We start from the raw sequence: 27,777 nt of genomic DNA, 5'->3' as shown, positions 1-27,777 counted from the left end.
CTCCATGGCAGTCACACACTGTCACTCTCCAGCTGCTTATGCAACAGCTCAGTGGTTTCTTACTGTGATCCAACTGTACAGCAAAAGACATTAGCCAGGGACACAGAGTCTCTCAGAACAGCAGGGGAAAATGGCTAAAGCACTGCTGTCCACACCAGAGTGACTTTATGTCCACCAACACTACCACATATAAAAATATATAATACAGTCCTATCAGCAAGAAATTTTTCCAGACAATCGAGAGTTAGTGTCAGGACACTCCACATGGCAGCAGCGTTGCTTTCTAAACATGAGCTTTCGAGTTTGTCTCAGAGGGTACAGGAGGTACCCTTTCCTTCCCTTGGCACAACAGGGAAATAAATGGCATGCAAAGTTATCAGAGCCTCAGCAGCGTTGCCAGCCTTGGTAGCATGCAGGCAGAACCTTTTTTACCTTAACTTCCACGTTTGCTTGTCCACATCACAGCTAGTTCATGACCGACAGCAATCTGTGAAAGGGGTGATGGCTTTCCATACTGTGCTAGGTATAGAAAATGGAGTTCTTCACCACTGTAGCTTAGTAGCAAATTTTATCTGCCTTGCTAGAAAAGAGCTTTTTATCTTTCTGAATATAAAGCTCATTCTAGTTATGCAGCACAAGCCAGTCCCTGCCTCTTTCAAAAGCCCTGAAAAGGCTCTGCACAAAATGAAGCTGATCAAAGAACAGCGCTCCAAAAGCAAGTGGTCTCTTCCTCCTCTCTTTCCATGTGGTTTGGGAACAGCAAACTGCTGTTCTCTCTGATTCTGCCAGAATTGCAGAAAGGGCTCTTCAGCAGCTTTGTGACTTTGTAAAACTGCAGCCGGGCAGCTGAAATATGAATAACATACCTGCACAAACTATGTGTTTGTGATGGCCACCCGCCCACCAGAAAGCCCCGATTAACTCACAGTGGCTGTGAAAATGATGTGAGCAAAGCCAAACAGAGAGGGAGCATGAAGTGGCGGGAGAAGAACCATAGGCATTCCTGTGCACATAAGTTCAACTCCCCATCAAAAATTATGCTTGTTTCTGACTGATTTCCTAATATGTAGTTCCCTTGTATAGTGGAAAAACACCTCTCCCTGTGAAGAAGATAAATCAGAATCAGGAAAAAGCAGAGGTTACCTGCTTATAATACAGAACACTTACTCTAGGGTATATTAGTTCTGTGGTAAAGCAAGGCTTTTAGAGCTCTGAGCACCAGCTGTTTGTGTAGATATGATTAGAGACTAGGTGCAGTAGTTACACTGCCCTATCTTGCTGCATAAGCAAGCTCAAAAAATTTAATTGAGATTTAATGCTGCCTTTTTTTGCAGATAAGACTTCACAGATCTGAGGATTTTACCAGTGGCAACACAACTTGTGAGATAGCTCTGTAGCCAGGAAAGAAAGCTTGAGAGGCCTTTAAGAAATACCATAAATTCCCCATAATCTGATCTCTGCTTAACATTTCACTTCTCTGCTTGCCTAGCACCTTTTCCTTAAGATACTCATTATACCTCTAGGTTTGGGATCTGTACTGATATAACTGGTTTTTTTAGGATGCAGGTCAATGTTCTTGCTTTAATTTGAAAAATCTTCTGTGCTGTGGATCCTAGTTGCCAGTGAGACAGCAACTGCCCTAGAGAGAAAAGAAAGCTACTGAAGTGGTCAAATCCATTGCAATCTGCTCTGTGGCTGAATTAGAGAATGCCATTTACTACTATGTTGACAGAGAATAGAGGTGATAATTTATAGGCTTACATTTTAAAATATGTCCATCCATATTCTTTGCAAATGAGAGTTTTTCCCCTCACAGAATGGAAGGATGGACATTTGTTTTACAAATACAATCAACAGAAGTGGGTTTCTTGACTATTCTGAGCTAAGTAACTGAAGTGTTCATCAAAGGGATTCAGGATAGCCAAGAGTCCTCATCCAGGTTCTGTGAGTTGTCTAAATGCCTTGAGCAGAACTCCTCAGTGATCCAGCTTTCCTAAAAGCCCATCAGTGTCTTAAAGCTTCAGGTTAAACTCTGTGCATAGAGAATACAAATCCTTCATATTGTAATATACTGAGTGCCAAAAACAATGGCTGCTTATTTTCCATCTGGGAAAAATGCAATTCAAATAATTGATGGATTGTAGAGCACTTGTGTGTGTAAGGACACCAGCACTAATTGGAAGAATGAAAAAACAGCACCAATCATTTTCACTGTGCACCAACATCTATGTTCTCAAGATTACTTGTGTTGGTAGTACCAAATGTTTCAAAAGAATAAGCTGTTAAGTGTAAGATAGAAGGTGATTATAAAACAAGACTCTTGAATGAAATACTTGTCTTGCTGGAGCAAGATTAGTATTTTATTATAAAGATTATACTGTACTGTAAAGTTTGGACACTGAAAACATGAGCAGAAGAGATCTGATAGGTCTCTTTTAAGATCTGATATAAGTGCCTTTTTATTTAAACACAAGGAGAAAGAGCAAGACCCACAAAAAGTAAATTCGGAAACTTTCCCATTAAGAAGTTTAAACATATGCATGCACACAAACTGAAACAAAAACTTAATCACCCAAAACCTAAATCACGATAAAACCAGAATGAAAGCATATCTAAAAAACAGTATATATTTTAGATAGTGTTTCCTATAAAAACAGTAAAAATAGCAATCCCTCAACCTCTTAAACTTCACACTCTTCTGAGAAAACAAAATTGCAGTTGAGAGAAAGCAGTCGTTAATTCCTTGGAGTGTGCATAGCTTTCTCTTTGTGTGCCCAACAAAAGGAAGAGCAGATAGCTGGAACTACAAGTATAACAAGCTGAGAAATACAAAGCTTAACAAAGTCACTGAAGAGACTTTTTCTGTAGAAAAGAAAAAACCTGAAGTTCTTCAGTGAAGAAATAGCAAATACACAAGAGGAATGGGTTGAAGGAACAATTGTCTGAAAAAATCCTCCAGTAGCCGCAAACACCGTCATGTTCTAAGGTGATGTTTTCTTTTTACTACTTACTGTCCAGGTTAACATAGACACTGATGCCTCTGAGAGCAACTCGAGGTTAGAACATGTCAATGAAGAATATTCTGCACAGGCTGCTGACAAAAAACTGCAGAAAGCAGGCCAGCAGTTAGTCCAGAGATCATATTTCTTTTGAAAAGGCTCGAGTTATTTGCTATTTCTTAACTTATTGTCTTCCTTTTAAGCATCTTAAAAAGAGAAGTTAAATGTCTGCAGTCTAAGTTTAATTCTAATATTCAATTTGCACTTGATTCTAATGTTCAGTTATTGGATTTTAGTGTCATACTTTATTCTACTCTTAATAGAGAAAAAAATTCCATAATGAATTAATGAATGTTTTGCCACTAAAGTAACCATTCAATGTACAATTATTTACTGTATCTTAGAAATACAATTTGCCAAGTAGTCTTTTTCCCATCTTAAGGTTTGCAACCCATAGTCTTTCTCTGGCACAACTTGACTGCTTATTAAAACTAGGCATTTAAAAAGTGGAAAGAAAAGAGATTTCCTTTGTTTCTACAATGCAAGGAAGACTTTATACAGCAATCTTACTCAGAAAGTAACTTTCTAAAGAAAGTCTGGAGAGATAGGTAGGAGGAAACACAGAAAGAAAAAGAGCAAGGGAAATAAGCTTTTTTAATAAGATTAAAAAAAGGGGTCCAGATATGAGGCAAGCAGCACTTAATGCTGGATTCCTTTAAGGAAGTTGGTGTAAAAAAAGTGATGGCAAGCAGTTGCCTTTTCAAACAGACTGAGAATCCTTTCAGTTAATTCAGTTTAGTAAGTGTGGGTAGGACTAATTTGATGAGAAAAATGTTAAGAGGAATCTAAATCCTTAGCTGATTAGCTATCCCAAGACCTAAGAAGCCCCAAACCAGAAACAAGCTCCACTAGTAGGGATCAGGGGGACATGTTGCAATCCTGCAACCCTGAAAACCTCTGTTCATTTGTCTTTTAGTGCTGGCCATGCTTAAACTCTCTCTGACCCTCTGCCTTTCAGACTCCTGTGCTCTTAGCTGCCGGGTGCCAGCACATCCCCAGAAGGGGCTCATTCTTCATGAGGAAGGGCCACTCAAAATCGATAAACCAGCTATTACCCCAGCTCTGAGCCCTAAGGAAATAGATGTGCCTACAAGAGCAGACTCCATCTTAAATGCACTGGTAACAGCTACTTTTTGTTTGTTTGAATTTAAAGGAAACAGGCATAGGATGAAGTCCCTTTATGCAGAAATTGAAGCTATGACCTATTAGATATGAATCTTTCTTCAACCTCAAGTGATTCAGATCTCGATATCTCAATTTCCTTACAGGCTTTCTAGCTCCTGGACAACAATGTCTTTCGATTTTACAATGTGCAAAGAGCTTTAAGAATAGAGGTGAGCAATCCTTTTCCCCTCATTGGAGGCCTAGGTGCTAATCAAGACAATACTATTTTCTTTTGACCGCTTTTTGTCTCCTGCTTATTGACTCCCAAATGATTTATGCCCAGGGGCACATCTGCAGCAGTAGAAGGAAGAGTCAGCTTCCTATCCCATGCAGTTTACAACCCTGTACAGAGAAGGTTAAATAGAGGGTTTAAATCTCCATTGTTGGAAAGACCACAAAAACTGGTCTTTATTTTGGGTGAATAATTTTCTGGCTGCCTTTCAAAAGGTGTAATTTCCTAACTTCTTCATAAAAGGAAGGGACTAGATCCCTGCTCTTGAGGGAGGATTCCCACTCTGAATCCCAAGAAGGACCCAGCCCTTTAGAGCACTAGATGTATCTTGGTGAAAGATGGAGGAAGACATACCCCAGTTCTGTTCTGGGCAGCCTCTTTCCCTGTTTGTGGTGTGTTGCATTTGTAGGTGCCCAGCATTAGGTAGGTGCTCCAGGAACCCTAAGGAAGCTTTTGGGCTAACAACCAGACCTACTAATGGTCAGCAGGTGGTGGCTGTTGAGGACAGCCTTTGATCTCTGTGGTTAGTTGTGGTCAAATGTCACACAAAACAAATGTTAAAGTACCACAAAGACTTCTTCCCAGCCAAATTAAATGGAATTTCTGCTAGAATATATGTCTATTGTAAGTCCTCCTAAAGGAAGTTTAATCAAAAGCAATGATAATAATGTTAGGAAATCATTATTTCACTGACAAGCACATTGCTCTGCTGGACAGCACTGTTTTACCAGGGCAATTAGAGCCTGCTGATGCCCTGACAAGTCTCATACACAGGACATAGAACAAAGTGGTAGAGAACTTCCTGGCTCTTTTATCAGTTTAACCAGAGTTTAGTTGAGCAGAATTTAATTTGAGTTAGGCACTAATCACTTTCTGTCTCATAGATACCTGAAGTGTAAGACTACTTTAATAAAATACTTTCAACTCTACCAATTAAGAGTACCATAGAAGCAAAATAAATGCTGCTCTAGTTATTACAATGCATTCACTTTTGAAATGCCTTTCCCTAAAGAATCTTTTGGACTTTTGCAAGCATAAAGTTTTAATCACAGCGCAGTCAGAAAATTGTTACTGAAACTGCACTATGTGGAGCAAAGGAGAGGTGGAAATCAAGTCCAGGAAAGATAAGTAATTTTCATAATATCATGAAAATTTGAACAAGTATTTGACAACTACAGCTTAAATTTACATCAAAATAGTTGGATCTGTGGGATAGAATTTTTTCTTCAAACTTCACGTGAAGGTAGTCATATCACATTTCTTCAGATCAGATATCTTTTTATGTATCTTTGTTTCAAATCTCTGAAAACACATCCAAATATTCTTGATTGAGGTAAATTAGTACAGGGAAACAGAAGACTTAATCAGATTAAAGTCAATGACCCCTTGATCTTTAAAATAAGAAAAAACACAACCCTTTTGCAGAGCTGTAGTTGAGATTCTACCAGCAAAGCTGGATTTGTTGAAAGACAAGAAGCATCAGAGATGAAATCTTGCTCACAGAAACACTGTAAAACCTATTAATTTCAGTATGGTTAGGGTTTTGTTCTTTCAGTGGATTGCAGCAATATGTAAGACAAAAAGAGAGCTCAAAAGCTATTCCTTTGTGCTCCTTAAAGTTAACTTCGAAATAAAAATCCTAGGGCAACTCAGGAGACAGCAAGACAGTTGTAAGTTAGAGCACAGGGAATCTAAAATTTGGAACAAGGTGCAAATAATAGACACCCTCCCTTACACATGCACATACAGTTACACACGCAGTCTGTAACTTCAGGAAAGATTTAATCATCTTTTGGAACTGTTTCTGTTTTCACAGCTGCAGTATTTTGTAAATACATACTTCTATGAATACATATATATATATATATATATATATATATATATATGTAATATATACATATATATATTCTATTTATGTGGTACTTGTAGCACACTAAATTCCTTAGGTTCCCTGAAATGTGATTTATCAATTATGCTTTATATGTCTTTGTAGCCATTCCCTTACCTCTCTACATATGTAGTATGCAAACAAAAACACACACATGATGAACTTAAGAATGTTTAGGCACCACTGCCCAAGCTGTTGGCCCTGGATGGAGGCTGTGTCCCAGTGGGAAGTGCTACTGTTGTCTTGTCCTTATGAGATGTGCTGCAATTTGACAGCCAGTGGGTGCAGAAGGCAGTGGAGTCACTACTACTGCCGTGCTGGTGAATAGGAAAGAGAGCACTGAATTCCCCGGGGCACTGAGCCAGGGAGGGGTGGATGGGAAAAGGAGGCAGAAAGTAGACACAGGTAACATTATTATAGGAGAAATAAAATCTTTTTCTTTCTTATGTGCCTTAACTCCTTTGTCAGAGATGACATGAAAGAACTTATTGCTCTGAAACAATTATTTCATCAGGAAACACAACAGCAGGCTGAATCCTGCAATTCTGAAGATTATTTCCAGCATGAGATGCATGAAACCTCTGTATAAATTACTGGAGATGGGAAACCTTTAGATTTCCTGCCTTTAGATTTCTGGAAAAAGTCTAGCAAGAAACAGAAGGCAGTTGCTTAGACTAGAATTCTGATTAAATACATCATGGGGGAATCGGGTGAATTTACTCCCCATTAAGCAAACAAGCATGTTTATTGATACAGCTGATATGAATAGAAAGCTTTAAAGATAAACAATTCCTGAATTCAAATTTAAGTTTCATTTGTGTTCTGTCCCTTTTTGCATTTTCAGCATCAGCAATTGTTATCAACTTCTTTTTTATTACCAGCCAGTTCTTTCAAGGCTTCTGTGCTTAAGGTTTTGAGTGATTAATAAGACAAACACAAGTGTTTTCAACAAGCTGTTTTTAATGGATTAATTTTAGTTGCCAATACAGATGTCTAAGATTTATAAGCATTAAAAAAAAAAAAAATCTAAGAACACGTTAGACTAAAGCCTTTTAAAGGCTTTTTCTACTTATGTTTGGTTTTTTGAGTTATTCAGGTTCCTATGTTATGTTCAACACCTTAGCATCTGGTTTTGTTATTTATTGTTCTGAAATTATGCTCTGCAATGCCAAAAGGGAAGATTAAAATGTAAGTAGAATTTGGTGCAACAAATCAAGAGAAAGATATGAAGATCAGAGGAGTATTTTTAAAAAATTAGTTACTTTGGATTTTTTGAGGTATAACTACAATGCATAATACCTTTTTATAGATACAAAATAATTTCATATTAACTGGAAAATCGAGTTTTCAGATACTCATCAAATTGTTAGAAACTTTTATCCAGTTTAAAGGCAGTTTTGCTGCTTTAAGCTGTTTGTTTGAATGCCAAGCAAGCATTTATTCAATGTTTATGGTGTAAGCATTTAAACAGAAAGTAAAAGATTACTTAACAGTACTTGTGTGCAATTGACAGATATTGGAATTTGGCTGCACTCTGTGCTGCTTAAAATGATAACAAATGAAATGTGTGCATCCAGAAAAGCTGGTTTTGGATGGATGAACTTGACTTGCTGATGAAAGTAAAATGAAATAAATTACACTTCAACCTATCTGAAACTGGCATATAATGCTGAACTGAACTGTGTTTCACTAGGAGACTTCAAATAGGTTGTCTAAGATTTTTTTTTAAAATCTAAATAGAGAATAAAATACAATAATCTCCATGAGACTTCTGGAAAGATACTTAAAATTGTCATTTTATGCAAGGAAGCATGACAGAGTTTTGCAGAGCTGATGTGTTGATAATATGATTACTCCAACTAGATTTATTTTACCTTTCAGATTTTACATCACTGTTTTATTTATCTGCGGCATATAAGGAAAATTAGATAAAAATAACAGCATGCAGGAAAATGTGGGTCAGAATTTCGCTTTGGAATAGATTGACTTTATTATTTAAGAACAAGGAAAACCTTTCCACTGCAATAATTATTTGAAGTGAAGAGTAAATTTTTAAAATTTATTTTCCAAAATCCTGCAGCATACAACCTGTTTTCTGCCAGTGAAGGACAAACTCAGATTTACTGGACAGAAGCTATAAACTATGGTGGAAATGAATTTCTTATTTTCATTAGACAAGATGAACTGTGTCCTTTGTTCCCTATTCTCTCTTCATAAACTGCTTCTAAAATGATTTTTTGATGCATTGTGCACAAAACTATATTTTGATCTGTGAAAGTTCAAAGAGACATGATCACAAAATATTTAATGTTTTTTCTGTTATAAGTTTGTCAACGCAAAAATCTACCTTGGGAAAGTTGAGTTTGCTAACATTTTCTCAGGGATGTTTTTTTTGTTATATTTGAAACAAATTTTAAGGGAAGCACAAAGATGCTTTAATGTCAGTGTACCTCATTAGGGAGAGATTAGTTTGAAATATTTCATTTTGCTCTGAACAAAAAAGGGAACATTTCAATATCACAAAAATTTGCAGATGACAAAAAGTCATCCCAGTGATCATTAAGGGTCCCTTAATGGCTGGAAGATTTCTTCTGCTGTCAAGCTTGGAGGAGAGATACACATGGTCAGGATGCTGTCAGGATGGGATATGACAACAGAATGACATCCCTCTCATGAGCTGTAAGACTGAAGTACCTTTTAAAAAGAAAGTAAGAGGGGAAGAAATGTATCTCATTTTGACACAGACATAGCCTGAGCAATTATTTCTGTCAGGAGACAATCCAGCCACTGTTGCTCCAGCAGCAAGCACCCACAGGAGCACCAGTGAAATAAAGCTTCCCAGTGTCCCCTAACATTTCAGGTAAGGGCACCTCAGAGGATCTGTCTTAAAGAGGTCTTGTACCTGAACATGCACATGAACAATGCTTCTACAACAAAATGCTTCTCCTTATGATCATAACCTCAGATATTGTGGCCCTACCAACAGATTGTCCCGCTCTCTTAACTGCCTCTCTATTATTTTTTCCCTGCTACTGTTCCCTTTTAATAATTCTTCTAACCCTGTTTTCATCTTTGTTCCTTTTCTTTTTGAGGCAATGTCAGAACTTTTCAGTTTCTCAGAATTAGAAACAACTAGGGAAATCTGTCAGCTCCAGCAACATACAAACCACTTCACTGAAGTATCCAAATAACACTGCCAATGCCTCTTTTCCTAGCCTTTGTCATCACTTAGAGTGCTTTTATTTACTGAGCATTTACATATTTTAAGACACGTTAGCAGAACTTTGATTGTTCTTTATAGGGTCCAGCATGTTAATTCAGCAACAATTGTTTCATATGGAAAACTGGTGAAATAAAGATCCATGAAAAAACTGGGAGAAAAGGACTTGGAAGCATTGCATTTTTTTTTTTCTTTGTGTACTGCTCCTCTGAGAAAGGGGAAAGATTATCAGTGGTCAGACAAGGAATATTGAAGAACTGGAAACCTTAAGACTTCAAGAGTGTGCAGGAGAGATGGGACCACCAGACTCATCCAAAATAAAGATGGCAGAACAGAGGCAGTTTATTGATAGTTATTTTTCTGTTAAAGACATAATACACATATGTCCTACTGTGCTATTTATTCAGTATTATTGAATCAAAATTGAAGAATCATGGCTTCGCTATGTTATTTATTATGCAGAATTAATTTCCATGCCTATGCATGTTTACACTAAGGGTGCTACTGTTACTTTCATAGAGACAAGGTGCAGGGTGCATTACATCCCTGACATTTCATGTAAGCTCTTAATCTAACATGCATTTCACAACACTTCACTCAACTAATTCATTACTGGAGTTGGACCTTATTACCCCAGCAGCAGACACTCAATTAAAAATGACTGCAGGATCTAATCACTGACACTTTCAGGTGTAATTGCTACCTAGTTAATGAGCATGGATTAAAAATCCCATGAATTTGGTTATAACACTTTATTTTGCACACACTCTGGACCTGTGATTGTAGGCTTTGTGTAGATTGCTGTGCAAATGATGCTTAAAGAGGCTGACCTGGAACAGAGGCTAGACAGAGTTAAAGGAATAAAGTAGGTATTTATTAAAAGGCCTTCAAGGGATACACCTTGGGCAGTACAAGAGCCTGGCCGTGGTTCTGCCCAAGATGGACCCAAGATGGATGCAAGATGCACAACCCATCAAGAGTTTTCACACTTTTATAAATTTTGGTCTATTTATATATTGGGGTCAATTGTCCAATTACAACTTCAGGTTATGAAGTCCCATCCTCCCAGATTGCTCTCCTCAATTCATCGTTGTTTACACTTCTTGAGCCTAAAGCTGCAATGGTGTCCTTGGTTCTCAAGATGGAATAGGATTGTTTTGTCCAACTAAACTGTGAAGAGAACTTGCTAACACTTTATAGGAAGTTCAGAGTCACACACTAAGGCACTACAGAATCTAAAAATTATGAAAGATAAAATTTAAGGCATCACAGATACCTCATTTGAAATAAGAGATATTATGTTCTGTCTGTGTCCAGCTCTGTCTGTTACCAAACCCAGTTTCCTCACTGTCCTGCTTCTCACATCTGGAGGACTCTGGCTGCAGGTGACAGCACTGTGACCAATGATGATGCTCTGAACCAAGCTGCTTTTTCCCATGTTTCTCAACATGTTTCTCAACATGTCTGATCCAGAGCCTGCATCTGGCCCAACATCTACCTGGTCCTGTTCTGATCTTTGGTGAGGTTCCATACTGGACCTCACTTTTAGTATGCCCATATATCCATTTGTAAGCTTTCAATATGTGCATGTATTTGGGAATCACTGTTCTCAAATTTCCCTTTGATTTGCCACAGTATAAAAATGACCACTAAGCTATAAATATATCTGTACATTAAACTGGTCAAGTTATGATGCCACATAAAGCAGCATAATAAACAAAACCACAGAATGATGTAGAGTATACCTGTTATCAAACTGAGTACAACATACTAATATAATTCCTTCTGTAGCAGCCAGGGAAGAAAATCACTTAGACAAAGCAAAGCAAGGGAAGCTTAATAAATAAATGATAAAGGGAGGGCAATTCTTAGCCCTCTCCCTTTTAACTTTAATGGAGAAGTCTCCTAAGGAGAATCATTCCAAACAGCTGCTTGGCATAGGGAAATGGATAGATGTCTTTCTAAGGGCAAAAAAGATAGGTGAAGCACACATATGGACTTTCCTGGTCTTGACTGATCAGCACTTTGCCTTTTGTTTTGAAAGCTGTTGTTACTCCCTAAATAACCCCCTTGCTGTTACTCCACTTTCTCTGTAATAAGGGTGGCAGATGTTTGCTATCGTGCGTCATAAGTCTGAAGGTGTATTTTGGTGGTAAATACAGAGTATGAAACCCACTATTTAGATGTCATTCCCACAGCTCAACTAACATTCTGTCACTGTCATTTTAGCATCCTAATTACATCAACATTGTCCTTTGTGACTCTCACTGCAGATTTCCAATCAAAATGTCTGTGATGAGGGAAGTAGCGTTATTGCAATCAAAGAGCTGAACAGCATCTCTAATCCTAGCTTGTTCAACTTCCCCCACACACTACAGAACATAGATCTGAACAGCTAAACATGGCAGGAAAGTACACCTATGCTGTGAACTGCTCTGGCTTAGACAGCTGCTGAGGAGCAGTTAAACATGGAAGAGAATTGCCAGACTTCAGTGCACCTCACTCCTGGGACCCTATAACATTGAAGGATGATAAAGAAAGAGCATAACCAATGTAATTTCTGCCTCTTAGTATCTTTCCTCTTGCTTGCATACATGCATATGAATTCACACACACACAAAAAAAAATCTCACACCATAAAATTATCTGAAATGTTTTCACCATTGGTTTTGATTCAATATCATGGTAAACCTAAATCCAGGATGCCTGAGGTTCCTGGGTTCTGCAGCACTGTGAATTCCCAGAGGTTCCATTTTCCCAAGGAGATACATTTCTAGGAATCCCAGCAGTACTGCAAAGCTTGAAAAAGTAATGTGCTCTACCCCAAAAACTAAGATTCAAAAAATACAGTACTGATTGCAAAAAATCCTGCTAGGAGACTGTAGGAAAGCAGCTCCTGAGTTTCACTGCTATTTCCAATAGAGTATAAAGAACTTGCTGCTTGTACTCTCAAGGCAGAGAGTCCTTAACGTGGAAGGTTTAAAACAGTCTCAAAGAAATGCTCTTTTTCTACATTTTCTGATTTTTTTTTCTTCTTTTGATGCCACATGGATCTGAACCATGACTGCAGCCTATTTTGTGTCAGGAGCTAAAGTTGTGCTGGATACACTTGGCTGCAATGCATCATTAGGAACTGGTTTAGCAATTGCGTAGACCCAGAGTAGAAAAATATTTGAGTGATGCTCTCTGTGATTTGGAACTCATCAGAGGTGTGGAATGAATATGATCTGAATAGCTCTAGCTCTATTACTGTTAAAGAATAACTGAGAATAACTGCTCTAATTTGGAGAAATTTGCTACTGATTGGATGCTCCTGTCCTGTTTTCCTGCATGGTAGGTTTGTGTTGGTTAGCATGCTAGCATGCACGGTGAAGTATTTTCTGCTAATTGTGGTTTTGTTTTGTTTTTTTTTTTTCTTTTCTCCTAAAATGATCCATGAATTTTACACTCCTATCCTCTGTTGGCATCTCTACCAGTGAGAACACTAGTGAAACAAAAACTTCTTCCTCTTCCCCGATAATGTATACACATTCCTTCTGCACATTTGGTGAAGAAAGCAATGATTGTGGTTTGTGGTTTGCCAGCACTGTCCTTGCTCCTAAAATACGAAGAAATATGAAGAATATGTTTATTTTGTGCAAAAAATACATGAAACTTTTATTCTGCTGGGGAAAGATATACTGAAGTCTAAAAGAAGGTTTCAGAGCGACTTATGCTGTAAATAACTAAAGATGTCTCTTTCCTTATTCTGTTATTAAAGAAAAAAAGAAGGTTAGGATCTTTGCAGAGCTCTCAGATCTAGAATCTGTTCTTGGGTGAAAACTTCATCCTGAACCATCAAAGCTGTCTGATCTGCAGCAAGTGTTCCCAAATGCACATTCTAATCTCTTCCACAGTTTTTTTTCTCAGATTGTCAATCTCACTACTTAATAAAGGTATCAGTTTTCAGCATTGCTCCCAAAACATTGCTGAGTGTTACAGCAATTGCCTGGCTTTGGAAATCCTGGTATAGCCAGATATGTTACCCATAAATAAACCTGTTTTTTAAGAAACTGTGGAATGCATAATTACTAGTCTGATATTTAAATTAAAGATTTTTATTATATAAATAAAATCTCCCTCTACACCAAAAGGAACAGGTTTATTTCACTGTAAACTTCTTTACACTTTAAAAGTATCATTTAATTCCTTTACATATACAACTATACTTCAGACTACCATAGAAGAGAAGCTGTGATGGCACTTCTGACAGAAATTAGAAATGAGAGCAACCTATTGTAAGTTTGAGTGTTGATGACATTTTACCTGGTCTGCTTGAATGTTGAAAGAGCTGATGCGGACACTGGCAAGTCAGATCTTATGCCTTGATTAAGTTTCCTCAAAAAAAAAATGGAGTTAAAGAGACTCACCTTCTTTGTACAGCATTCTGAAAGTAGGTACAGAAATTATCATGTAACTAATATCGTGTAACTGTTTCTCTTGTACTGACTGAATCCTCTGTTAAGTGAGTAATTGGGATCTGTGACAGCTTTGGGCTTGCAAATCAGCGCAGATGAGATTCAGCAGACTGGAAAAGCAAAAATCAAAAAGTGATCTATCAGATTACTTCCTAATCTCAGTGTCATGTCACGTGCACATAGTAGGTTGTAGTAATTGCAGAAGAAACTCTGATTTGCATTTCTGGTAGGTCCAGATCACCAGATCATAGCCTCAATGTGTTTGCTTTCCAAATGAGACCAAAATAAATCATTTTAGTTCTGATATCGTGGGAGCACCAGCTGTAATTTATCTGAGCTGATGTATCCAACCTTTCAGCATGGCTTTGGGGGGGCTGACTGCACTGATGCCTTGCAAAACAACATGGAGCAGATCTGGCTCACTTCTTGAGTATGGCCAGATCTACTGTGCAGCAAAGATCTTACACTGCAAAGACATTGTGGCTGTCCTTATGAATCACAATTCATTAGCACGCCTACAATGTTACACCAAAGGGCAGTGGGGTCAGAACTTTGCTCACAGGAGGCACGTACAGGTAATAGTAATGCACTGCATGGATCTTGTGTGTAAAGGATTTCCTGTTTGAAGGATTGTCATGCACTTTCTTTTATTGACACCAAGTTTTTTAAAGTTGAGAAAATACAGTTTCTATTCTAGTATGACTTCAAAGCCTGGAAAAAGCAGTTTTTAGCCTCAAGGTGGTATGAAGAAGGATAACACTGATGGGCACAGAGGGAAAGCAGACTAGGAAAATACGTCCCAAGCTGATGTGCAGTACAGCAATTGTTATTATTACATTTTGTCTGCCTTTATATACTGTATATTTAGAGACTTGGTAGTAGACTAGAATTAGCAGTCTTTGTTACTCTATTAATTACCTTCAGACATATTTCAAATGCTTTTTTAGATGGCATGGATCTAAACCCAAAGAAATCAATAAGAAGAAGTAGACTACAGCAGTTACACATTACAAAGAAGACAACAAAAGTATTTATGGGGTTCTGTCCCATGTTAACTTCTCTCTTACTGCATTGTCAGTGTGGTTATGCCATGGTAGCATGTTGCTATTAAAATTCATTAACAAAGGTTATTTTTGAGGAAGTTTAAGAGTTTAAAAGTTTTCAGTTGTGCCATTGTCTCTGAGGTCAAAGTTACCCCAAAGTTTTCTTCTCTCAGCTACTTCAGATTATTTCCCCAAAATATGATTTTCAATTCATAGCTATCTTTTTAAAGGCATATGAATTACAGCAGTGATCACTGATAATTTTTTTCTGTATTATAACTTTAATATGCTCTTAGTAAGCTCACAATATTGTTTTATAAACTTTGTTATATGAATAATAAGGATGAGTGAAGACTCTTATTTCTATTTTCTTTCCGAATCCCTTCTCTGTGGGAGCTAAAGAAAAAAGAGCTAGAAAAAGGTGTTGTGACAATAAGAAGATGAAATATTAAGTATCAGCAAGTGTTTCCATTTCTCTGCAAAGACTTATATATAAAATTAGCTTTTTAAATCTTCTTAGAGATTATTTTATAACTGTTTTACACGGAGTACAAATAAATCACCTAATTTTGGACTAGACATTTAATAAATATAAAGAATCTTAATGAAATTAACACTTTTATACACAAAAACCCCCGTTAACTCTTATTATGTGACTGTAATGATGATGGCCACATTAAATTCCTGATTTAGGACGTACTAATGGTTTTGAGAACAAGTGTAATTTAAGCTTGAGCTATATGTTGCAGAGTTCTACAAAGTCCCAAGTCAAAACAGTAAGCTTGGTGAAACGCATCCTATTTGTGGAAGGAATAAGGTCCCACTTTGAAAAATCACCTGACATCCATATGTGTTAGAAATCCATCACTGCTTTCAAATATTACCTAGACATTTTTAATTGGGACTTCAATCTTCTAAAAGTTAGGCATATTTTCTAAATTGGGTGTTTAATCTACTTTCATATTTAAGGAGAGAGACTACTAAGTAAGTAATTCACAAAATGGCTGTCTTTTAGGGAGACTAAATGCTTATTTCTTATTTCCTCTTGGGATAGAGTTATTAATCCTCTTTTGGAGTCAAGTAGATAAAGTAGGGTCAGTTCTTTCTGGATTGGCAGGTGGGGGAAGTAAGGAGCATGTCTTAAATGCCATTCTAGAAAATAGGAGAATAAAATCCAGATATTTTCTGTGTTTGATTTGAGTTCTTCTCTTCCAGGAAAGAAATCTAACAACTAAGCTGTAAGGAGGAATTCAGAAATAAAGGTCTTTGTGCATCACAGGTGAGACTTAAATACTTGACTACTGTAAGGGAATGTGATTCTCACCAGAACATTGTGGCTGTGGAGACAAAATCTTCCATCTGTGATGCATCCTAGAATACAGCAGCTTCATGTGACAGATTGCAGAATGGGCAAATATCTGTTTTAAAATAAAACAAAACACATTTTAAGGACATCTTGTGACATCATAAGTCAGTGCTTTCAGCTACATGTCAATTAGGTATCGTTCCTCTCTCTCTCTCTCCATGCTGACTTATGTAAAGTTCAGTCATGCTCCACAAATCATGTGGGGGTGAGACATACTATAGGGAGAACATGTTTTGATTTGAGAATCCTAGGAGGGTAGTGACATGTCCCCAGGCTTTTTGTCACTCAGTCACAGTACAAAGGTCTGAGACTTCCTCAGAGCCAAGCAGCCAGTCTGGATTTTCATGCTGGAAACTTTACCAACAATTTAGATGAAGAGGTCTCCAGAGACAGAAGGCCTACATGGCAGCTGAGAGGGTAGAATGTCCCACAGGTGCCTTAACAGTTGAACTTAGGAGCATGAAGCTGTTGCCTAAGTCCTCCTCAATGAGACTTTGACTCTCTAGGCTCTATTTCAAATATTTCCATAAGTGGCTGTAGGTTAAATGTTTTGCTGTTATGTAAGGACCTGAAAATTCAAATAATATACCGGGGGAATTTACTAAAGTTAACATTCCTACTTCCAAATTTTGCCATCTCCATGCCTTGTACTTGCTTTCGAAAATGAGATTTTGGAAATTCTTTCATAACATACTGTGAAAAACTACTCTCTCATTTCACTAGAAAAATGCAGAACTTTTGTTGGTTCAAACACTGACTTAATTTTCATAACATCAGGTTGGCTTATAATGAAGAATAAAGGAGAGTGTAAATACTAGTCTTTAAAGGCTTTGATATGTTTGAAAACAGAATCCAATTAAACCCCCATATTTGCTAATCTTTGTGTTAAAAAAGTTGCTGTGGGTGTTATTGGCTATTTATACCATAAAAACATGGCAAAGCAGCATGATTATTTTCATATTTGTGTTTAGATATTTTACCATTATAAACACATGAGAAAACCTGCTTGAATCTATCCAATATACAAATCAGCAAATAGTTTTTAAAAGGAGAGAAGGTAATTAACTTCAATTCTTAATGATGCTCTTAATTTAAACTATGCAAGAGATGTTTAATGAGTGAGAGAAATGTTGCAAAGAAAACCTGTTCTTCGGTTAAAAAAACAAAATGAGAATCAGCAGAGTTTGAATCTATTTGAACATCTTCAGCAGTCTTACTCTGTGACCTTTAAAAAAGTGTTTCATTTTTGTGTCCTGCAGTTTTTCTATAAAACAGAAATAGTAAGAGTCAACTTGCTGAGAGATTATGGGCCTTAATTGTTTAGTATTTATATCTTCTGAGAGAATATAGATAGGATTGCAGAGTGTGATGAATGATTAACATTGTTTTGCTATTACCAAGCTCTGATATTTTTGCCCAGCTATTTTATCACAAAAAAATCTTTCCTTTTTATAGCCCTGTATCCAGCAACTACCCTGACTGAAATGTACTGAGCAACACATGTGAAGTAGAGAATAATAATGTTCAAGTCTACCTCCACTGATTGTACCTGCCAGTTCCACAGGAAGATGGGTAAAGAGTGCCTTCTGGATAAAATATATTGACTACAATTTAATGGTTTAAAACCCCCCCAGATCAGCATGGAACTCATTGTCTTCAGGCTTAGCATGCAGGTCTTGGAGAATGGAAAAAAGCCCTCAACTTTCTGCTTCTGATTGAGCTGGTGAATACTCTCGTAGGCAACAGACAAGATTTGTTTTGCAGGTGATGAGTTCCTGAAGCACAAGTCTGGCCCACACAGCTGCTGGATCTGGGTACCCCAGACAGAACATTAAGAAAACCTCTCAAGCAGCAGTTACAAGAAAAAGGCTGCATAGCTACCAAATGCGCTCTAATGGTTGATGAATTGTTCAGAGAAATTACGGAGTAGTACTTGAGAAGAAAAAGTACTGCTACTTTGAAGCAACAATTAATAGCCAACAAATATCTTCAAAAATGTCCTACATAGTTCAACAGAAAGAGGTTAATGGTCTTTTTATGAAAACATTTTCTTATCGTAATTGGTCTTACTTCATGTATTGTTACTTTGGATTGGGGTGTGTGGACAAAGGTCTTCAACTTCTTTAAATATCTGATGCAGCTAAGCAAGTGGAACTTCCTACCTGATTTGTCCGCATAAACTAGGAGAAGGTGCATGTATCCTTTCTGGTTATAAAAAATAATTTTATTTTGCATGGAGAAATTCTAATGCTTTCACACAAAATATGTAACAAAACCAGGGGATTAGTACTCTTTCCTATCTACATTTAATCCTGCTCTGTGGACTTCGCCTAGATGTATTCTCATGAACGGAGATATAAAATGCAGTGGCATCAGAAACATTCTATATCTTGACTATGGACTAAGTTGAAGTACAGGTCCTGAATTGTTATAAACAGGGTGCAAAACAGTGTACATAGAACTCTTGTCTGCACAAGTCTTCTCTACATTCTTTTAAAATAAAAATTTAAAGGGCGGTGTCACTACCTAGGATGTTGCAGACTGTGAAGAGCATTTTATTTGAAAACTGCAAGCAGCAGCTCAGGATATAAATTCCATCATGCTATTACCAACATGAAATGAATCAAACAAACAAAAAACACCCCAAAATAAAATAAAATCGGCCTACAATAAACACAGATGCAAAAATGGTTTACAAAAGTGCTGTGGTAAAGAAAATAACACAATAAAACAATTAGAAAATATGGAATAAAGTTTTCAGTTTAATTATTTACTTATTTATTTTATTTATAATTTGAAATGATAATTTAATATTTTTAATTTAAAATGATATTAATAACATGTAGAAATATAATAAGTTTTATTGTGATGAGGAAAACCGGCCTTTTCAGGACAGAATAATAATCTCTTCTATCAGGCTTGAAGAGAATTAAACATTTATCAGTATGACAGGTCTTAAATTCACAGAAAATAATTCAGGGATGCAAAAAGTACTATTTCATATTATTGAGTGCTAAGGACATCAGAGCTACTGGGCATGACAAGTGAAAATGACAGATCTAAACCATGTAGCAAGTATGTTAAATAATGTTTGGAGCAAAGTAAGAGCACAAACTTTATGACTTACTGGTAAAAAAATTTTGAATGTCCTTAGAAGGACAAGATGCAGATATTTTTGACCAATATGATCATATTTTTAATGTGCCAAATACATTTACAACCCTGGAATACATTTGCAATATATCAGATTAATCTAACTATATAAGTGTCAGATGTGATTTGAAGAAGCAGAAGGATGAAATGCAATTAGAATATCAAAAAGGCACAATATGTTTATTCTTCTTTGAATTACTGCTGTCCAACTTTCCCATGTGTTTGTCATACCTCTCCAGTCTGACCTTCAGTGTAAAGAACCAAACATGCAAAACATGAGGTTTCTTATTTTGTATTCACTGCCTTTTCCTAGCTATTTCAAATCCATTGAATATTTCAGTTCTAGTTTGGGTATTTTCAGACCTAAATAGAAGAGTTTCTTGTTTTTTTTAAAGGTAAATAATGTGAAAAAATTGATTTTTATCTGGTTCATACACTAAAAGATTTCTCTTAGTTCACTGTCATTGACTTTCTCAGTAAAGTGCCTCTTGATTAGCCTCTGATTTTCTCTGAAGTATGCCAAATTCTCCTTCAAAGCTGGGTCAAAGCCTTTTGAATATTCCCAGCTTGCTGGTGTGTAGGGTAAGGATTTCAGCTGAGTGTTGTAGCTTGCATTAAAACTGTCTGGTGTGCTAGGGATAAAACTGGGCTTGCACCAAACACACAGCAGGCCTTGGAGAACAGCTCCAGGGGATAACCACCATGCTGCACACACTTACCTTCAAGCAGCTGAAGAACACTTGGCTTAAAGCATTCAATAGATGTGTTCTTAAAAGGCCAAAGTTGTACTTCAGGAACACATACTAATTTAAAATGGAATTAGCAGCTACTTGCTACAGTGAGATTTCCCAGTGAGAGACTCTTCAGGATGCTCTGAGCAGTTTTTTTTTTCACAAAATATTGAAAATGAATTCCAGCACAAAACCTCTTAACTCCCTATGCTTACCAAAGGTGTCTTTTCCCACTCCCTCTCTTCCAATAGACTTTTTTTTAGTGTTTCTGTTTACTCCCTCAGAGAAATCAAAAGTGTGTGTCTTTGCTCTTTCTTTTTTTTTGCTCCATCTAATATCGCATTAGCTCTGAGTCACCTGCATTCTCCTGAGCTCTCAGTCTGATCTTGTCTAGGAATTGTACTCATTAGCTCAGCTGAAACAACAGCTTACAAAGACATCACTAGCATAATGTACAGAGCACAGAGTCAAGGTCAGGTTGCTTAACATATGCATTTGTTCAGCTGTTTTTGAATTTCCTCCTGCAAATGTGAGCTTAGGGACTGAGTGAGCTTGCTCAATGCTCTTAGAGATTCTAAATGGAATAATTTGATGTAAGGTTCTTGCATCTGCAAAACTGAGTTTTCGGCTTTAAATTTTTTTGCTTTAATTTTTTTTGTTTAAAGACTGTTTTAAAATATTAGTTACTACAAATAGAAAAGATAGTGTTAGAGTGTATTACATTATCTGAGAAATACTTAAATACATGTAAATGGTAGCTGTACTATAAAACATGTGTGGAAAACAGTAGTTAAGAAATGGAAGATGTTATTTCCTGATGGCTCTAAACTATGATAAGTATGTTTGTCGCTTTTGCTCAAACTGAAAATCTAGAGTACTTTTTTTTGTATACAGTACATTTTATTATTCAGAGGCATTTGACTTGCACTTTTTTGTTAGGAGTAATGTCCTGCTTAATAGGTGATGGACAGAGCCTATCTCAAACTGAGTTGATTTGGGTCATCTGGTAGCTCAAACTTTTTAAATATTTTGCAAAACTAGATGACCACAGAACCCACCTCTTTATAAAGATGTAGTTTAACTGGTTCATGTAGCACTTAGTTATAGCTTCTAAAATATTATAATAATAACATATCTTTTGTCAAGTTCCTGGAGGGCTCCATCAAAACAAAAATTTCATTGTGTTTGCATTAGGAACATTCCCTTGCAGGTGGAAAACTTGCCGCAAGAAATATTTGCCTGAGCCAAGATACAGTAAATAATGGCAGCAAAAGAAGAGAAGAATGATAATACGAAAATAGAGCAAGGAAGATCAAGCATTTAAGTATGCAGGTCTCAATGGCTTTAGAAAACTTAAGGTATCTGATCTATATCAGCCATTCTATTTGCTAGTGAATTCATACCAGAGTGCACTCTTCTTTTTTTGGTGTTTTTAAACTTTTCTTAGTTGTTAATGGCAAGATCAACTTGAGGAGCCTATTGTAGCACTAAAGGGCAACCTAGAAGGAACTTGAAATGTATTTGCTACCACAGCAGCTAAAGGCATAAAGATGGACAGATTGCAAGGCGAGTGCAATGGCAAAAACATAAAGGCTGACTCTGATGTAGTAGGAAACAGGAGAAGGAGAAAGAGCTTCAGAACAGAAGCAAGCCTGTCAAATCAACTGACATGGCTATTTTGGCAGATGTATTTTATATGAGCAGAGAAGTGCTGCAAGGAGCCTGGTCAAAAACTTAAGAGAGCTGAGGAGGGCTTTAGCAGCAATAAAAGAAAACATGGTATAAGCTCATCTGGAGGAGCCACACGGCTTTATCGTGGCAATAAAGGCAATGGAAAAGGAAGAACTGAAAATTTTCTCTTGCAAGTTAAGGCATCGCTGTTTTTTTAATGCTGGATTATCTGAACAATCTGCAAGCACTGCCTCATGGCAATCCAGTCTAATGGTGGGAAGGGATGGAACATTTAGGTAAGAAAAACACAGAGTATTCCTATGTCCGCACACTAAGTCAAGGTTCTTATTGCTGATCCTCATTTTATTTCCTTTATTTACAGCGTACTTTACAAATATTCTATACAGCAAATATTTTCCAGCACGGTCTTCTGTCTCTCCAGACTGATTTCTCTTTGTTTGGTGCTTGCTGAATACTCTGAATGAATAATCTGAAATCTTTAAATCTAATTGCATTATTTATTATCTTTTTGAGTAGACAACTAATTCTGCACTTAGTCTCTGAGATGTTAGAACTTGAGTGGATGCTGTCTTGGTTGCCACAGAAGCCAACATTGTCTTCTCTTTCTCCTTTTGAAGTGTGACTACCTCAATGAAGGTACTGTCCCCTTAATCCTTTTAAAGAAGAGGCCTTTTCTGCAGGATGTGTGCTCTCAAAACACAGGTGAGGAGGGAGGTTTATAAAATGCATTTATACTTCATAAGTAGAAGCCAAAAGGCATTTATAGCCAATAACAGGGATGCTGTTTGTATGAATTATATCTCAATAATTGCATTGCTCCCGAGTTAACTGATTTCTTTACCCGTTTTTCTATCATCTTTCCTCCATCAAATTACAAGTATGATACCTGAGTGCAAAATAGCCCTAAGATTGCCCTGGCATCTACAATTCTTTCCCGAACTGAAAGATTCCATCCCAGATAACACTCACAAATCATCTTTCCATTCTGCAACCACTAATTTCCCTTTTAACATTAATCTCCAAAATGAAATCATCCTAAACACTCTTTGAAATACATCCTTCACAAGTGTTAGTAATAATTTCCTCTGCTCTGAACTCATATGCATCATCTAGTCATTTATGCAGGCAGCAGAATCGCCACTTTTTTTCTGGCTTTTCTGCCTTTTCTTATAATCTAAATCTTACGGCAATTTTTGTAACTTTTTCTAATGACAGGAAATTGAAGAATGGGAGAATACAGTGCTGAGTCACTTGTATTAAGAACTAGAAAAGGGTTCAGGCAGATAGTTTAATGCTGCAATGCCTAAAACTTCCACACTTGCAGCCAAGTGTAATGTTTGCACTGAGGAATGTACTGTGCTACTGAGAAGGGGAGCACTTGGAGTTGGGTTTGAAATATAAAATCAGATGACCCTGTTCCTTTGATCAAATGGAACATATAGATGTGTACAAGAGGGATTTGCACTTATCAGCAGCTGAAACAATTTGATGAATAAACCAGTCCAGAGCAGGGTTAATCGACAACTCCCTTGTGCTTACAAATAGGCATCTTCAGATGGTAGATGTCGTGTCTCCTTAACTGGAATATGGGTCCTGAAGCCCAGCCCCTGACTTTGGCTACCAAATAAGGTGTTAAGTGACCTTTCCTTCCTCAGATGTGAAGGATACATGATTGTAGAATACAGCACTCAAGAGTTGTTAAGGTTGGAAAAGACCTTAAAGAACACCAAATCCAAGTAAGAGCAAGTATTTTCAGAAGAACAACCTAGCCAACAAACCAACAAACTCATTGTGGAAAGATGGTGGTGAAACAACTTCTATTTTTTCCCCTGTTGCATTTTGTCAGCCAAGACTATGAAGGAAATGGAGGCTGAAAGGCTTGTGTTTTTTCCACATCTCATCAGTGCAGAACTTTGTTGTTACAACGCATATCTAAGTAAGTGTGTTCTAGAGGAATCCTGCCAATATGCTCAATTGTAGTTCCTCAGTAAATATAATGTTTGACCTGGAGATAATTGAAAAGATAAGAAGTAAATTCTTCCTGTGCTGAGAAGGCATAAAGCCAGAATAGTTATAGTTGCCTTAAAACACTCATCTTCAAAACAGAAGCTTCACCCATGAAGCTTGGATGCTATTTTGAATTTAGACTTGGAAAAAATTATTTTTTCCATTTGAACTTCCTGAATGTTCACACTTAAACTAAGCAGAATTACTCACGACCTTAACACTGAACACAGACAAAGTATTTGGATGGTCATGGACACGAGGTAAGATATATGATGCTTAATAATGGAAGTGGGATTTTTCCGAGCTCCTGTCTGGGTTAGTACAAACTTGTTTCCCTTATCTGCCAACTCATATATGTAACCAACATGGCTACTTTGGTTCCAAATTACCAGATCCCTAGCTGCTTCTGATCTTATGGGAAAGTCCTCTTCTCTTTGTGAAAGAATTTTGCAAATCTTTAAAGTCTTTTTCAACTTTCTCCAGCTTCATCCAAGAAAGCCTATTTGTAACTGATGTTTACACTAGGTAAGTTGTCCTCATGGGAATTAGGCAGCATGATACTTTCTGCAACAGAACTAGTCTCTTGAGACCTCAAAGCCTTCCTACATTAAAGTACTGCTTGCTGATAATTTCTTTCTTGGCTCACATATACAGAAAAATACCAGTAAGTATCTAAATAGTATTGAAAAACAGATTAAAATTTACTGGTGTTCTATTACAAAAAGGTACAAAATACTACATAATTGTCTTTATTTAGAACTAAAATATTTCACAACTATTTAACATTTTATTTCCTTTTGCTGACTGTAAATTCAGCTCATATATAAAATAAAGTAATTTAAAATATTAAAGTGAATGTCTAGCCTTTTTATAATACAAATCTGCTGCTTCAGCCTCAAGTAGTTTCTCTTCCTGCATCGTTAAGTTCATTGACAGCCAGTCCACTTTGTTCATCAAAAGATTTGAGAAAGCCATTTCCACTACAAGTTCTTCTCTGTTACTTTTAAAACATCAGATAACTTCCTTTATCTTTCTAGATGAAATAGCATTCACTGTATCTCAGGGGGTTTTTTGCGTGCTTGTTATCCATGGGTTATCTTAATTTGACTTTTTCTTTTTGTCAGTTTTCTGCCTCTTTTTCATTGTCCCAATTTAATCTGATGCTGTGATTTTTTTTTTCTAGAAGTGATTTTTTTGCTGTTTCTCTTAGTTGACAACATAATTTTTCTTGAACTATTTCTTCTGCTCTTGTCTAATTAGCTATGGTGTAAACCTATTCCACTCACAAAAACAGCATTTTATACTTCCTTAATTGACCTACTTCAAGACACAAAATAGATTTTAATATAATTTGCAATATAAGCCAAACATTTTGTATTAAACTAGAATCACTCTGTGTTTCTCCAAAACTCAAAATATCTAAGGATGTTGGTATTCCTTACTGTACTAACTTTCTAGATGAGCTATAAAAGTAATTTTCATTGATGTGTGTTGATAATTCTACTGAGCTGCTACTCATGTGTAGAGTTAAGCACATGCAAAAGCATTTCCCAGGAATAATTTTAAGATAATGATCATCTTGGGTAGTTATTTAGAGAATATTGTACTGAAGCAATTTGGATTCAAGTGCCCTATTTTTGGTTTGAAAAAGGCAGGACAGGCACATGCACATGATTCCTCACACCTACACGTTGGAACAAAATTTTTGGTACATAAATCTAAAAAAAGGGAACATTACCTTCAACAGCTGTATTGTGGGACAATAACACAGTAACTTGGCCAATAGATTAAAAAAAAAAAAACAGAAGTTATTTTTCTTCTGGAAGTTCCACTTGATTGAAATGTTCATGATCAATTCCCAAATTGAGAGTTATATTTTCCCCAGCATGTATGTCTGTATCCTGTGTCCTTTGGAGACACTGTAGCAATGTGTAGGTAAATATGAGAGAGAGCAGAACAGGCTTAATAAAAATCAACAACAGATTTTGTTTGAATAAGGATTGCATGATCAGGATTTTTACTAGCAGGCTGGCAAGTATCCAAGGTTACAAGTGCTTAGAGGGAAAGAATACACAAGGAATGAAGACAAGCTGAAATTTAGGGTAAAAATATTTTACAATTTGAGAACTCTTGTCTTGGGAATATATAGCAACTATATATTTTCACTGTATTTTTGCAGTGCTAGAAGGTACAAGCCTGACCTGTGTTGGCCCTAGAATTTCCATCTGTATGTATAAGGGCAAACTATATACCTTGGAGCTATTGCCTGCTCACTCTTTCCAGTTATTATTCCGAAAACTGACACACATGAGTTGACAATAGTTGAACTAGCACAAGATAAGTGACTTTTTGCTGCATTTCCCCCTCATCCACTTAAGAAAATTAAGTGATGCAGCATAGATTTTATATGCAGAAGGCTTCTCTTCCAGAGAATTATAAAATATTTAAATCCATTTGTGTAGAATTTTTCTCTGAAGTGAAATGTCCTTAATGTTGCAAATGGGCAGTTCTAACCAGCTCATTTTTGTCCTTTTGTTGCCGTGTCCTTCACATAGGGGTGATTTATGCCACCAAAAGAGTGTTACAGCTAGTGTAGAACTGAACATTTATCTAATCAAAATAGTTTCATTGCAAAAATGATATTTTTTTTTCTGCACAGGAATTAGAATACCCAACCACTATGAAAACTGAAAAAGAGCCTGTGCAGTTGTCCTACTGACACTACTGCACTACCAAAGAAGACACTATTGCCTTATAGAAGAATTCAAATTCAAATATAGAAATAAAATGGGTAAGGGAGATTAGCCACAAGTAAAACAAAAACCAAACCATCAAGAAAAACCCCACACCAAAGCGATTCCTTGCCCAATCTTTTGGGCAAAGAACTGAATTCGTATCTAATTTTCATCTGGTAGCAGAGGATGGGGAAAAGAATACTGAAATAAATAAATAAATAAAACCACTTTAAGATAAAATATTTTAAAAAATCATCAACTCACTTTTAAAATTGCAAAATAATGAAAACATCTGTTACAAGAACTAGCAGTAAACATCTCTTTGATTCAGGTTTGCAATTCCACCAATAAACAGCACTTCTCTGTGTCTACCAACTCATTTAGAGACAGAATACTTGGTTTTAAATAAAATAATGAAATACATTTTTAAAAAACATAGTTTGTTAGTTACAGATAATCTCTTTTGTTGGTTATAGGTAATCTGTTAGTTTATAGTTAGTTAGTTTATAGATAATCTGTTAGACTATAGATAATCTCTTCATAGCTTTAAACTCACCAATATTCATGGTGTACTGTTAAGCTGCAAATTAACCATCTAAAGTGTTTGGCAGGTGCATGAAATGCTGTTTTGGACCTCTTTGTAATCACACCCCGCGAGTCTCATTGTCTTCATAAACCAAGATTATCCCTTTACACTTGGGTCAGAATTTAAGAGAAATTTAAAAACCAAAACAAAGCCTTATTTCACTAGAATAAGGGCGTATTTTACCACAGACTTGAGTGAGAAAATCTTTTGTCTTAACTACTAAACTATCTGGTACCAATAAGCTGTTTAGAAATGATCAGATGGGAAAAAATCAGTGCAGAAACTAAGCATGGTCAGAATCAATCACTGCCCTATTTTCACCAAAGTTCTTAACAATATAAAAGGTTCCTTTTCTTGGAAGTGGATCTGGTATTTTTTTTCAATGATCCAAAGTATTTGCAAGAGTAAATGATTTGCCTGACTTAAATTAGCTTTGCATGAATT

At 36.6% G+C, this 27,777-nt stretch overlaps 1 protein-coding gene across 8 annotated transcripts in view; it reads right to left on the bottom strand.

Annotated features, from left to right (window-relative positions):
* FUT9 (fucosyltransferase 9) overlaps window positions 1-27,777 on the bottom strand; it is a 105,785-nt gene that overhangs the window by 15,745 nt on the left and 62,263 nt on the right. For 4 of the 8 annotated variants that reach the window (XM_038131950.1, XM_038131949.1, XM_038131952.1 and 1 more), the window contains exon 2: window positions 16,388-16,481. The exons of 2 other annotated variants lie outside the window; for them this stretch is intronic. In XM_038131950.1, the coding sequence (XP_037987878.1) occupies window positions 16,388-16,454 (67 nt within the window). In that variant the 5' untranslated portion in view covers window positions 16,455-16,481. Of the gene's footprint in view, window positions 1-432; window positions 1,108-13,972; window positions 14,131-16,387; window positions 16,482-27,777 lie in introns of those variants that run through there. 2 more of the 8 variants (XM_038131953.1, XM_038131954.1) reach the window with 2 other exon arrangements.

The sequence above is a fragment of the Motacilla alba genome, chromosome 3 (assembly GCF_015832195.1).
Source record: "Motacilla alba alba isolate MOTALB_02 chromosome 3, Motacilla_alba_V1.0_pri, whole genome shotgun sequence".
Lineage (NCBI taxonomy): Eukaryota > Metazoa > Chordata > Aves > Passeriformes > Motacillidae > Motacilla > Motacilla alba.
The sequence above is the reverse complement of the archived record's forward strand: the minus strand, read 5'-3'. Positions and strand labels throughout refer to the sequence as shown.